Source organism: Mesoplodon mirus (genome assembly GCF_964341445.2).
Source record: "Mesoplodon mirus genome assembly, chromosome: 8".
NCBI lineage: Eukaryota > Metazoa > Chordata > Mammalia > Artiodactyla > Ziphiidae > Mesoplodon > Mesoplodon mirus.
In genome coordinates this window covers 90,071,444-90,086,499 of record NC_138984.1, presented here as the reverse complement: position 1 = coordinate 90,086,499, position 15,056 = coordinate 90,071,444, and the positions used below count along the sequence as shown (strand labels likewise).

At 35.4% G+C, this 15,056-nt stretch overlaps 1 protein-coding gene across 2 annotated transcripts in view; it reads left to right on the top strand.

The window, feature by feature from the left end:
• LNPK (lunapark, ER junction formation factor) overlaps window positions 1-15,056 on the top strand; it is an 86,263-nt gene that overhangs the window by 13,433 nt on the left and 57,774 nt on the right. For both annotated transcript variants that reach the window (XM_082630557.1, XM_082630558.1), the window contains exon 5: window positions 9,990-10,048. In XM_082630557.1, the coding sequence (XP_082486683.1) occupies window positions 9,990-10,048 (59 nt within the window). The remainder of the gene's footprint in view (window positions 1-9,989; window positions 10,049-15,056) is intronic.

The following is a 15,056-nucleotide window of genomic DNA, read 5'->3' as shown; positions in this document are numbered from 1 at the left end:
ATCTTTTTTGGTAGAATATCAATACCTAAGAAGATTTGAGATTTTATTTTGTCTTCTTTTTAGGACGTAATAGGGAGGAACTTGGTGAGATTCCAGTCTATTGGTTTTCTGCTTTTCAGATTCAATAGTATATTTATATCTCTCTGATCTTTTCAACTGTTACTGAAACTGAAATTATGGTGAACTGATTTCATAGGAATTATTAAGATTGTGCTCCATAGTGAGGGAAGGTTTGGTTTACAGTTAAATTTTTGTATTTCTGCATTATGCTGGCAGATAGGCATTATCTTGGGAGTTGGCTCATTTTCTAAGAATGAACAACCATAAACTTTGCCTCTACCCTTAACTGACTCTGCAAGCAATCTTACAAACTTTTATTCCTGGATACCTTATTCTTACAAATAATAACTTTCTAGAAATTCCATTCTCTATAAGGTCATTTCAGAGACCAATTAGCATAAAATGTTAACCTTCCCAGAGGATTTGGCCATATTTTCTTTCCGTGTGTATGTGTGTTTTCCTCTTAAAATGAGATTTGAGGGGGAAAAATTTAAGCAAAGGAACTGAGGAAGGTGGTTTTGTCTCCTGTTTCCTTCCTCCTGTTTTTTGTTTTCTTGCTTTTCTACTTGCATTGAAAGCCGTTTGAGGTTAGAGCTTTGATTTTGTACAATTTTTTTTTTTTTTTTGCTGCACTACCCTGCATGTGGGGTCTTAGTTCCTGACCAGGGATTGAACCCGGGCCCCCTGCATTGGAAGGCGGAGTCTTAACCACTGGACTGTCAGGGAATGCCTCCTTCCCACTTCCCCTCCTCCCAACCAGTTTGTGGTATATATTTCCTCAACCAGCTAGGCAGCTAACAGACATAATTTGTAGCCTTTTCAGGAAAGTTAAGTTTGTTTCATGGCACTCTAATAATAATACAAAGTATCTCCCATCGACTATAGTTGGCTCTTAAAGGAGAAGGTATCTGAACATCTCTTGATATTTACTCAAGGGGAATATTTACTCTTAGTTTTTGTAGGTAAGAAAATTATTTTGCAAGCATCCCTTTTATAATATTGATATTAAAATATAGATATTCTGGGCCTCCCTGGTGGCGCAGTGGTTGAGAGTCCGCCTGCCGATGCAGGGGATACGGGTTCGTGCCCCGGTCTGGGAGGATCCCATATGCCGCGGAGCGGCTGGGCCCGTGAGCCATGGCCGCTGGGCCTGCGCATCCGGAGCCTGTGCTCCGCAACGGGGAAGGCCACAACAGTGAGAGGCCCGCATACCGCAAAAAGAAAAAAAAAAAAAAATAAAAAAATAAAATATAGATATTCACTTGATATAATTCTGTACTTAAAAAATTATGTACTGAGACATAATTAAGAGACAAATCCTATTCTTGGATGGGAAGACAAATCCTATTCTGAGATTGGTTCTCCCTAAATTAATCTAAAAATGTGTGAACACAATAAAAATACTAACAATACTTTAAAAATCTTGGCACACTTATTCCATAATTTTTAATGTAAAAATAAGCTCAAGAATAGTCTTGAAAAGTCTAAAAAGGAGCAGAATGAGAAGCAGAGGTCTACTAGGCATCAAATGCATTGTAAAACTTCATTAACTAAAAGTTTGATAGGGTCTAAATAGAGACACAGACCAAAGGAAGAGATACAAGCATCCAGAAATAAATCCCAAAAGGAATATTTATTATATATGGTTTTTATATATGATAAAGATAGCATTTCAAATCATTGGGGGAAAACAGTGTTGAATTATATCTCTACCCCCACCAAATAATAAAAATAAATAAATAAATAAAGCTTGTTCCTTATACCAAATTAAATCATTGTTACTTTTCTAAATGTGAAGGTAATTCTCCCTAAAGCCTTTGATGGTTAAATAAACTGACAAAATTGTCAACATAGTTATAAATATTGAGACCTGTATCTTTTTCATTTTTAGCTTTATATATTGTTAAGTCTCATCTTAAAAACATTTCAATAAATTGGATTGGGCTTGTGTAGTTGTTGGAAAGAAAGCACTTAAATTTGGCAGAAAGGACGAAATAAGTAAAAATTCCTTTTTATATGAAGGTTGGCGAAAAATCATCAGAGGTTTATAGAATGTTAATCCTTTAGTAAAAGTGAGGAAGGTTTTATTATATTGATTGAGTTTTAGGTATTCTGCTACATTTTAACTTTTAGCATTTTTAACTTTAGTACAGTAAAAACACTTAGTATTAAGGATTTAAAATGTTTACTGAATCTAAAGTATGATTCTGTTTTATTGAGGCTCCAGTTATTCCTGTTAGAACACCTTTATAATTTTATAGTGCAAGTCACTGGATAATATTTACAGAAATTCATGCTGTACTTACATTTCAAATAGCATCAGTTTCATTCAGAAAAGAACAACAGGAATGATTTCATGAATGTGAGTTAGGGTATTTAGTATGTCTTAGAACTGATAGTATATATGAACTTACTGATTTTCTATACTAATTTTGTATTCAACTATAATTGTCTTATTGTTTCTAATAAGTTTTTTAGTTGATTCTTTGAGAGTTTCTAAGTATGCAGTCATATTATTTGTAAATAGCAATAATTTTACCACCTCCTTTCAGACTTTTTAACTCCTTTCAGATTTTTTTTTCCTCTTTGGTAATTGTATGGGCTAATACTTTCAGGACAATGTTAAGTTACAGAGAAAATAGTCAACACCCTTAACTTGTTCCTTGGGAATGCTTCTGATGTTTCCCCATTGGGCATTATCCTGACTTTTGGATTGAGACAGATATATTTTATGTTAAGGAATCTTCTAGCTATTTATATTTTATTTAGTTTTTTTTTTAATCAAGAAAGATTGTTGAATTTTGTTAAATGCTGTTTCATCATCTATGGAAATAGCCATGTGATTTTTCATCTTACATCTCTTGATAATGATAGATTATATTAAATATTGAAATCAAATATTGAAATCTTGAATTCTAGGAAAATTTCTACTTTCTTAGTTGTAGTCATTTTTTTTTTTTTTTTTGCTGTACGCGGGCCTCTCACTGCTGTGGCCTCTCCCGTTGCGGAGCACAGGCTCCGGACGCACAGGCTCAGCGGCCATGGCTCACGGGCCCAGCCGCTCCGCGGCATATGGGATCCTTCCAGACCGGGGCACGAACCCGTATCCCCCTGCATCGGCAGGCGGACTCTCAACCACTGCGCCACCAGGGAGGCCCAGTTGTAGTCATTTTATAAGAACATCAGGAAGCTTTCCTTTCTTTTTTAATGTTCTGGAACAGTTTAAAATAGTACTAGCATTATCTGTCCTTTACAGGTTTAGTAGTATTCCATTTGAAGTCTTTTGGGCTTGGTGTTTTTTATAGAGGGTAGCTCTTAACAACTTCTAAAATTCAACAGTAGTTAATTTTTTAGGCTTTCTCTCTCTTCCAAGGTTAGTTTTGTTAACCATTCTACAGTTTTAAAGTGTATTTGCATAGTGTTGTAATAGCAGTAATCATTGTTTCATTGATTTTTAAAATTTTCTTTGTAGCTATGATTATTGCTTCCTTATTATTTCTTATTTTGTATATTTGTAATTCTTTTTTGATTGTTTTTATTAGCTGTTTCTTCCAAATAACCAGCTTAAAAAACTACTTCTTTTTATTAATTCTTTTTTTTTCCATAGGCTTACTTTATTCTTGTAACTCAAAATGGATGCTTTAATGTATTTATTTTCATTCTTATTTCTTAACACAATATACCACACATGTATTTGAGGCCATGGTATTTTTCTGACTGCTTTAGTTTTATCCCACAGGTCTTGATAGGTAGTGATATGTATTTACTTTGGTTATTTTTAAAACTTCATTACATTTTTTAAAAGTTTTTTTTAAGTTTTTTTTTTTTTAAGTTTTGATAATCTAAGAGTTATTTCCAGGTGGCAATGTGTATTTGTATGTTTGTTTTTTGGCTTAGTTACTATTTCTAGTTTTATTATATTGCTTTCAGAGAATGTTGTTTAATAATATTTCTACTTCTTTGGTTTTATTGAGACCTGTTTTGGTGGCATGCTATTTGATCAGTTGCTGTGTTTCACGAACACTTGAAGATATATATATATATTTTTTTTTCAGAGTTTAATATTATCATTGAAAACTACCTTACTGTGTTATATAGGTCTTCTGTATTCTAATAACAGTATATTTCTACTTCTCCCTATATTTCCTTTAGTTTTGCTTTATGACTGTTATGCTTTTCTATTTGATGAGTAAATATTCTTGTTATATCTTCATTGTAGGCACATCCTTTAAAAAATACTTTTTATTTTGAAATAATTATAGATTCACAGGAAATTGGAAAAAAACAGATGTACAAGCAGATCCTGTGTACCCTTCACCTAGCCTTCCCCAGTGGTAACATCTTGCATGACTACAGTTAAATATCACAACAGGAAATCGACACTGGTTCAATTCATAGAGCATATTCAGATTTCACTAGTTTTACATACACTCATTTGTGTGTATGTGTTTTATATTTCTATGCAGTTTTATCATATGTGTAGCTTCATGTAAGTACCCCACAATTTAGATCCAGAATTGTTCACAGAGTTCCTTTTTGCTACCCCTTTGCAGTCATACCAACCCTCTTCCACATGCCCCATTCCTAACCCCTTCCACCCCATCTGTTTTCCATCTCTATAATTTTATTTCAAGAATGTTATAAAATGGGATCACATAGTGTGTAACCTTCTGAAATTGGCTTTTTAAACTTAGCATATTCTTGAGATACATCCAAGATGTTAAGTGTAACAGTAATCACTTTTTATTGCTGAGTAATATTTCATGGCATTAATGTAGCACAGTTTGTTTAGCCAAACACCTGTTAAAGGACATTAGGATGGTTTCCAGTTTCTGGCTCTAAAAAATGAGACTGCCATGAGTATTTGTGTACAGGTTTTTGTCTGAATGTAAGTTTTTATTTCTCTGGGGTATATGCCCAAGAGTGTAATTTCTGAGATGCTTGTAAGTACATGTTTACTTTTATAAGAAACTGCTAAACTTTTTTTCAGAGTAGAGGTACCATTTTATATTTCGACTAGTGATGTTTGAGTGATCTTGTTTCTCTGCATCCTTGGCAACATTTGGTATTATCACTGTTTTCAGATTTGATCATTCTGATAGGTGTGTATTGATAGCTCATTGTGATTTTAATTTACATTTCCCTGATGGCTGTGATGCTGAACATCTTTTCATGTGCTTATTTTCCATCTGTATCTTTTCTTCATTGAAATGTCTGTTCAGGTCTGCTGTCTAATTTTCTAATTGGATAATTAGTCTTTTTACTGTTGAGTTTTTTTTTTTGCGGTATGCGGGCCTCTCACTGTTGTGGCCTCTCCTGTTGCGGAGCACAGCCTCCGGACCCGCAGGCCCAGCGGCCATGGCTCACGGGCCCAGCCGCTCTGCGGCATGTGGGATCTTCCTGGACCGGGGCATGAACCCATGTCCCCTGCATCGGCAGGCGGACTCTCAACCACTGCGCCACCAGGGAAGCCCTACTGTTGAGTTTTGAGAGTTCTTTATATATTGTAGATAAAAGTTCTTTGCTGGATATATGGTTTGCAGATATATTTTTTCAGTCTGTAATTTGGGTTTTCATCCTTATAAAGGGTTTTTCACAGAGCCAAATTTATTATTTAAAATTTTCATTTTATGGATTGTGCTTTTGTTGTTAAGAACCCCTCTGTATCTATAGGTCCTGAAGATTTTCTTCTTTATTTTTTTTGCTATGCTTTTTTCCTTCTAACATTTTACATTTAAGTTCATAAGCCATTTTGAGCCAATTTTTTATAGAAGATGTGAGGTTCACATTGAGATCCATCCTTCCTTCCTCCCTCCCTCCCTCCCTCCCTCCCTCCCTCTCTCTCTGTCTCTCTTTCTTTCTTCTGCCGTGGATGTGCAGTTGCTCCAGCTCTATTTGTTGGAAAGAAACTGCATCCTTTTTAATACTATAAAATGACCTTCTTTTTCTAGTTTAAAGCTTTTTTTGTTGGGGGTGTAGTGTTGAATTCAGTCTTGTGGCATATTAAGATCACAACCTTTATTTTGTGTGTATTTGCCTACTATATTTTTTGCTCATTGTTGTATTTTCAACCTTCAAAAACAGTTTTAGGTGTCAGTTTACATTAAAGGGTTGGTTTTTATTTTATGATCCAGTCTGAAAGTCTTTTTCTTTTGCTCTAGTGAATTTAGCTCATTTACATTCATTGAGATGAAAGATGTTGGTCTAAGTTTTGAAACTAATTTTCTATTTTGCTTTTGGTTTTTATACGTTAAATAGAAAATCTCTAGCTATGTGGTATGTTTCCTTTGCTTTGGCCCAGTTATTTGTAAGAGGTTTATGTGAGAGTATAGAGGCAAGTCTTCCTACATTTAGGCTATCTAGAATTTTCCTTACGATCCAGGATTTAGTGTGTTCGTTTGTTCAGCTTTTATCCTTCTCCAGCCAACAGGGTTAGGCAACTGTGTATAAAATTTTTCATAGTAGAAAACTTTTCTCCCCTGCTGCCATAGAAACAGAATATTCTTTGTAAATAGGGCATTTCTGAATGATTTCTCTTTAAGCCCTGCCTTTTCTGTTTCATTGTTGGAACCAAACTTAGGAGTTTCTGCCTGTAGCATGCGTATCTTATTCTCACTGTAATAAACATGAGTTTTAGGTTTTACACTTTGAGAAGTTTATCTTCCTACCTTTTAGTGAGATAAGCAGTTTTCCTTCTCTCCTTTTACTCTTTTGAGCCCCTGCGTGATCTCCATTGTTTTGGGGAACACTTCCACATATTTTGAGGATTGAGTTTTAGCTTATCTTAATTTTATCAGAAAAGGAATTTGTGTTTTTGTTTTTGTCTCCTTCCTGTTTGGATGATTTCTAAGAAGAGAAGGGGGAAAGGGAGATTATGCCGGTATTCTCAAAGTAGGAGTCAATAGTAATATCTTTAATATCTTCACAAAACATGTTGCTGTATTTTCATAAATTATATTTAATTATTGGGAGAGCAACATCTCTGTTGGGATAAGTAGAACACATATTCCTGAAGTACTTTAATTCTTTTCCTAAATTTTATTTTAAAGAATTATGTAAAAGAATTTCATTTAATTTAGCCTTAAGGAATAACTAACTCTATTATATTCTACCTTTTCAAGTCTTGAAGGCTTGACACTTAGAAATGTGTATTATTTGATAGCCTATTTTCTCCACCAGTAGTTCTGATAAAAACCAAAAGAAGAATTTGTTGTCCACAAAGGGAAGTTAGTTTTATTGTGAAGTAAGGGAGTATATTTCCATTCTTGTACTTTTTATACTTTGAAAATTATATATGCTTTAAAAAAATCTACTATTTAAGAAAATTTACTGATTTTCTTCAGAATTTTAGTCATTATCTCTGCAACTCCTTCTCTTGTGTTCTCAGTTTTCTTTCCCTATACTTTTTTTCCTAAATCATCTCTCTCAGCTTGCCACTGTTTCAGGGGGTTTGCAATGGGGAAATATTATGGGACTTTTCTACTGTTGTAGGATCATTTAGGGTTGTGAGCTGTATGTTTAAACCTCTTTTCTCATCTCCCTTCCCTTGATAAGGACAATGCCCAGTGTCTTTTTTTAGTGCTTAGATAGTTGTCCAAGTACCATGTAGGAATCTGGTACTGGTTATTTTGGTATTTTCATATCATAAAAATAAATCATCACCATGTAAAAAACATGTAGGGGCTTCCCTGGTGGCGCAATGGTTAAGAACCCGCCTGCCAATGCAGGGGACACGGGTTGGAGCCCTGGTCCAGGAAGATCCCACATGCCAAGGAGCAACTAAGTCCGTGCACCACAACTACTGAGCCTGCACTCTAGAACCCACGAGCCACAACTACTGAGCCCACGCACCACAACTACTGAAGCCCGTGTGCCTAGAGCCTGTGCTCCACAGCAAGAGAAGCCACTGCAATGAGAAGCCCACGCACCACAACAAAGAGTAGCCTCTGCTCACTGCAACTAGAGAAAGCCCGTGTGCAGCAACGAAGACCCAACACAGCCAAAAACAAACAAACAAACAAACAACCCCCAGAACATGTACAAGTTATCTATTGCTATGTAGCAAGTTGCCCCAGAGCTTAGTAGCTTAAAACAACAAATGTTTATTCTCTCTCACAGTTCTTCAGGGACAGAAAATGGGAGCAGCTTAGCTGATGGTTCTGGCCCAGGGTCTTTTTTCATATATAAATTGCAGTTAAGCTATTGGCTGGGCCTATAGTCATCTCAAGGCTTACCTAAGGCTGGAGAATTTACTTCTAAGCTCACACGTGGAGTTGTTGGCAGGCATCAGCTCCTCACTGGCTGTTTGCCAAAGACCTCTGTTCCTCACCACATGGGCTTTTCTATAGAGTTCCCTGAATGTCCTCATGTCATAGCAGCTGACTTCTCTCAGAGAGAGTAATCCAAGAGAGAGAAAGAAAGCAAGCAGAAGAAGAGGCCTGAGATGGAAACTGCATATTTTTATAACCTAATCTTGAAGTGACATGCTATTGGTCACACAGACCAACACTGGTGAGAGAGAACTACACAAAGTTGTGAATACCAGGAGACAGGGTTCACTGGTGATGACCTTGCAGGCTAATTCCTAAGAATAGCAATGATATATTTCAGAGTGAAGAACTAATTTTCATACCTATTATCTGAATTTGCATTTAGATACAATGTATTTCTTTTATAAAATGATGGATAATGTTTGTATACTTATTGGGCCATGTTCTATGGAGAAGGGATTTTTGTTTTATTTACATTGAATTTAAGAGATGACCTGGACAAGTTTGTGATTAGGATCATTCTTTGATTTTCTTTTAATTCTTTTAGTATCATTTGACGACTTACTAATGCAAGGCCTAAAGAATTACCTTCATAAAATCTATGAAAGGCGATGTTTCGCTAAATTTACTTATCAGTTATTTACTTGATGGTAAGATTTTATTTTTTCTCCAGATAGCTTATCCTATTTAGTAGAGAAAATCCCTCTAATATTAAATAACAAGGAAGGGGCTTCCCTGGTGGCGCAGTGTTTGAGAGTCCGCCTGCCAATGCAGGGGACACGGGTTCCTGCCCCGGTCTGGGAAGATCCCACATGCCGTGGAGCGGCTAGGCCTGTGAGCCATGACCACTGAGCCTGCGCGTCTGGAGCCTGTGCTCCGCAACGGGAGAGGCCACAACAGTGAGAGGCCCGCGTACCGCAAAATAAATAAATAAATAAATAAATGAAAATAACAGGGAAGGAGTAGCAACTTACAATTGTATAATGGTTTGGATTTGTAAAACGTGTTTTTCCCTAACGTATGGGAATAGATAAAGTTTTAGAGTTGATGCTTACCTAGTAAGAAGGAATTTTATAATTTGTTCTTTTTTTTTTTTTTTTTTTTTTTTTTTTTTTTTTTTTTTTGCTGTACGCGGGCCTCTCACTGCTGTGGCCTCTCCCGTTGCGGAGCACAGGCTCCGGACACACAGGCTCCGCGGCCATGGCTCGCGGGCCCAGCCGCTCCGCGGCATGTGGGATCTTCCAGGATCGGGGCACGAACCCGTGTCCCCTGCATCGGCAGGCGGACTCTCAACCACTGCGCCACCAGGGAAGCCCTATAATTTGTTCTTAATCTTTTGGAGGATTCATAGACTTCTTTGAGAATGATGAGGGTAATGGTCTCTCCAGAGAAATGCACTTATGCACAGAAAGGCAGTTTCACAATATGGAGGGACCCTCAGGAGATCCATGGATTTTAGATTGAGAACTCCTCCTTTGAAAGCACAGGTAGACTTCTGGTGGCTTCTGAAAGAAAGGAGTGCTTTTTGATTTTCAAAATACAAAGGGATACAATGTCCCTAACTGTAATTGGAAATGTGTGTTTGTTTTCATTTTATGTGGCTTCTAATTCATGTATCCTAATGATGGTTTTTGTTTCTGAATTTTGCTTGTTCTACAGCATTTGGAGCATAAGAACGGTGCTTATTTTCTTCTTTTCCAAGAGAACAGAAAGAAATAGTAAGTTTAATTTTGAAGTTTTTATAAATACATTAAAAAACCCATCTTATGGTGCATTAATTTGTAATTGAATAATAGGTTGTGAAATGGTATATTGAAATGACATGTGGTAAATATTGAAGAGCTGTTTACTGTAAAGTGTAAGAAAGGTTATGAATGATCAAACTGGTTCTGTTTTTCAGTTGTGTTATTTCTGTCTTGTCCATTTAGAATTTTTTTTTTACACAATACACAAAACAATTCATTTCTTTAAATGAAGAGATATTATATTTATTAAATTATCTTTGTAGAAAACGTTATTATGGAGTAAAATATAGTTAAACATCTTTTGATTTATTCTATTAATTGCATCATTCTCTTCAGGCTCACAGCCCCTAGGCTTTTGTTTTTATTGAAGTATGTAAATTATGACAATTTTCCTGTATTCTGTATATGTGCAGATTTTAAAGATATTCAGGTCTTAAAACTATGAGTTATAATTAACCCAAGATATGCAAATTTCATTTTAAATGAACTTTACGTGTGATTTTTTTTTCTTGTTTTAACTTTTCATTATAGAATGTTTCAAGCACATACAAAAATAGACTGAATAGTATAATGAACACTCATATTACCTATCACACAACCTAAACAATCATCAACTCCTGGTCAATCTTATTTCATTTTTACCCCTACCCACTTCTCCATCTCTGTTATTTTGAAGTATATCCCAGATATATCTATCCATAATGTATTTAAAAAGTGTGTAAACAATGTACATTATTATACTTAAAAAAGAATTCTTAAAATTATAAAATATTAAATATAAAAATAATAAATTTCCTGTTATCTTACAAATGTCATTTGCTTTAAAAATATTTTGTTTGTTTGACTCAGGATCCAAGCAAGGTTCACACAGATACATGACTTTCAAACTGCCCTCCTCATGTATGACCTATCTTTGACCCAGTTAAGGTTCTGTGATCTAGACCAATGACCATCCCTTTTAGACACCCTTGACTCCTTTGCCTCTCTTGCCCATTCTACATGTCTGGCAAACCATACCTTGTTTAAATACAGTTATATGCTTAATCTGTGACTGGCAAAACCATATCCTGGTTAAAAACATTTATATGCTTAGTCTGTATCTGCATCAGGAAAGCTAAATTTGTTAGAGGAAAATCATACAACATGCTGACTAGACTCACTTTAAATCTATGATTGCAAATATCAAATGTACACTCAACACTGCTATACAACCCTATTATAGTTCCCTAATAAATTTACTTTTTTCTCTTTGAGAGTATTATTTGACCCTGTATTTCTCCTCAAATCACTAATACCCACCACCATACCAAAACCCCCAAACCAAAACCAAACCAAACCAAAATAAAACCAACCAACCAAATAAAAATTCAGAAGCCACAAATAAACAGAACTTCACAAAATCTACCTGGCCACTCTGACCTGATAGTCTCACTTCATGAAGAAAATAGATGTAAACAGGTGAGCGCTGTCTCCACCACCAAAAACATAAAGTGAGCCCCATCTGTTACTCAGTATGCTGTCATCCGTCATGGTAATTTGGAAGACGAACCTTGATCCCATCTCTGGCTAAGCCTTTCATGTATGCTCTGGATTCTAGATACTCTGACCATCTCATGAACTTTGCTCTTACAGTTATCCCTACCTGCATCTCTTTTGCCTTATCTATTTGTATTAGCTTGTCCCTATTTGGCATATAATCCTGTCTCAATACAATCATCTGGGGGAAAAATCCCATCCTGACTCCATATGCCCTTTAACTTACAATGCATTTCTCCCTCCCCTTCAAAGTTCTCTCATTTTTACCTCCAAAATTATCTTGAATATGACCACTTCTAACTTTCTTTACTACTACTACAATTCTAATTCAGGTCATCATCATCTGTTGCTGGCACTATTGCAGTGGTTTCCCAACTAGTCTATTTTTAAGGTATAAATCAGATCTTGTATCTCTCCTACTTAAATTCTTCTAGTGGCTTCCCATTGCAACCAGAGTAAAATCTGACCTTAACCCCAACTTTCTGGCTTATGTCTATTTCTCTAACTTCATCTCTTTCCACTCTCCTTTTTTCACCTTTGCTCCAGCCACATTAGCCATCTTTTTGTCCTACAAATAAGTTTAAGTCCTCTGAACCTCAGTTTGCTAGTTTATAAACTAGAAACAAATATTTGTTTTGGCAAGACTGTTATGAGTTTTAACTGGTAATATTATGTGTGAAAGCATATAAAAACTGTTAAGTGTTACATACATGTGGGCTGATGGTACTGATTTTTCTTTTCCAATTCCTATTATTTTTTATTTTTCTTGCCTTTAAAATTTTTCTTGCCTTGTTTAATGGGTTAGGACCCAGTATAATATTGAGTTGAAGTGGGAATAGCAGGTATCTTTGTCTAGCACCTGATTTTGGTGGAAAAGCTTTTAATTTTTACCATTAAGTATGATGTTTGCTGTGGTTTTAAAAAATATTGATACTTTTAATCAGATTAGAGAAATTAAGCTTATGGCATTGTTTCTGGTGATATTTAATAATATAGTAGATGCCGGGAAGACAGGAAGAAGTTTAAAACAAATATGATCTTTGACCTCATGGAACTAACAAAATAGTGAAAAATATAAGAAAATTTATTTTAAAAGAGCCCTTGGAAACACTTCTCTAAGGAAAATGTGTGAATATTTTGACTTGCAAGTAGGCACATTAGGACATGCTTATTATATAAAGGAGTTTTTTTGCTTTAAAATTTTATTTTATGGATCCTTTCATTTAAAAAAATTGTACGAATTCATTTGCGTAGGTATTGCATGTAGATAAAATAGACTTCATAAGAGATTGTCTTGCAGTCTTACACTTCTTTTTAGCATAAAGTTAGGTACCATATGTATATATATGTGTGTGTATATATATATATATATTTTTTTTAAGTCTGAAGCTACTGATCATGTCTTGCTTTTTGTTCTCTGTTAGTTGTATTTCCTTTGTTTTACAAGTTGGACCTAGTATAGTTTCAAGTAAGGATTGGCAAACTACAGCCAAGGACTTGGACTTGGTGAGCCAAGTCCTGCCCACCACCTTGTACATCTCATGAGCTAACAATGGTTTTTACATTTTTAAATTATTGAAAAAATTCAAAGAGTAATATTTTGTGACATGTTAAATTTGAATGAAGTTCAAATTTCTGTTTTATTGGAACACAGCCATGTCCATTCATTTATATGTTATCTGTAGCTGCTTTCATTCAATGATGGCAGAATTGAGTAGTTGTGACAGACTGTATGGTGCTGTCAACATTTCAGCCTATTGTAGGATGCACAACAAATCACAGTGACACCGTTATAACTTGACAGCATTTCACGTGCCATTTATATTGCTGTATTGCAACTATTTTATTTATTATACACTCATTATGTACACTAATTTTATTTATTATACACTCATTATGTAAAAACAAGAGAAAATTGGACTTTGAATGTTGCACTTTTAAGGCACAATGGATTGTGGACTATTTTATTATCAAAACACAAAGCATTATGCTTATTATGGAATGCCATTGTACTAAAAGAATACACATATACATTGACTATCATGCTAAGTACTCATCATGATACTCCCAATGCACAGAAAAGCAATGTTAGAAAAATTAGAACATTTAAAATGGAATATCTCATCATAGCAGAATTTCTTCATAAAAATAAAAAGTGAAAATGGAACTTCAAAGTAAGTTTCTGAGTGGCTTATTAGTGAAGCAAAGAAAGCTATTTACCAATGCTGAGTTAATTAAATTGTGTAACTGCAGCAGCTGAAAAAATGTGTTTAGAGAAAATACTTGCTTGGCTAGTAGCCTTTTTAGCAAGAACAATTGCTTGAAGAATTAAGAACACTGGAAGCAACATAGTTAACTTAAAAACAAGTTCATTAAAAAAAATTATTTCAAGTGATTGTCGTTGGCTCTTTTTTTCTGTTTTTTGGCCATGCTGCGAGGCTTGCAGGATCTTAGTTCCCTGACCAGGGATTGAACACGGGCCACCACAGTGAAAGTGCCGAGTGCTAACCACTGGAGTGCCAGGGAATTCCCTGTCATTGACTCTTTTTTTTTTTTTTTTTATCTTTAAATACAAGGTCTCTTTTATTTATTTATTTTTTCTTTCTTTCTTTATTTTTTTTAGTTTCTGCTTTATAACAAAGTGAATCAGTCATACATATACATCTGTTCCCACATCCCTTCCCTCATGCATCTCCCTCCCTCCCACCCTCCCCATCCCACCCCTCCAGGCGGTCACAAAGCACCGAGCTGATCTCCCTGTGCTCTGTGGCTGCTTCCCACTATCTATCTACCTTACGTTTGGTAGTGTATATATGTCCATGCCTCTCTTTCGCTTTCTCACAGCTTACCCTTCCCCCTCCCCATATCCTCAAGTCCATTCTCAAGTAGGTCTGTGTCTTTATTCCCGTTTTACCCCTGCCTGTCATTGACTCTTGATGAGTTGACAGATGTTACTGATACAGCTCAATTGTAATTTATTTCAGGAGTCAATACTGAACTTGAAGTGACTAAAGAATTAGCCTCTGTGAACAGTCTGTGTAGAACACTCTGGGAGAGAATATTTTTAAAGAAGTTGAAAAAACACTAATTTAGTACAAGCTGAAGTGGAATCTACTGAGATGTATTTACAACTATTGGTGGTAAAAATATATGTGAAGCAGAAAGAGGCTTAGTGGATTAATTTACAAAGCTCATGAAACTGTAAGGTGTTTAAATTCTGTGGTTATTCACTGTGTTACTCAACAGCAGGTACTTGCAGAGCATATTTGAACCTATCATGTGTTACTGAACGAGTATTGTCAATGGGGAACTTCATTTGCTCTCATGGACTTAATCATCATCAGTTATGTGAACTTTTATCAGAAATACAAGCAGTTGGATGGATTAGTAGTAGTAGTAAAGTTTTATTGTGATGTTTTGAGCTCAGAGCCAAGACTAAAATGTT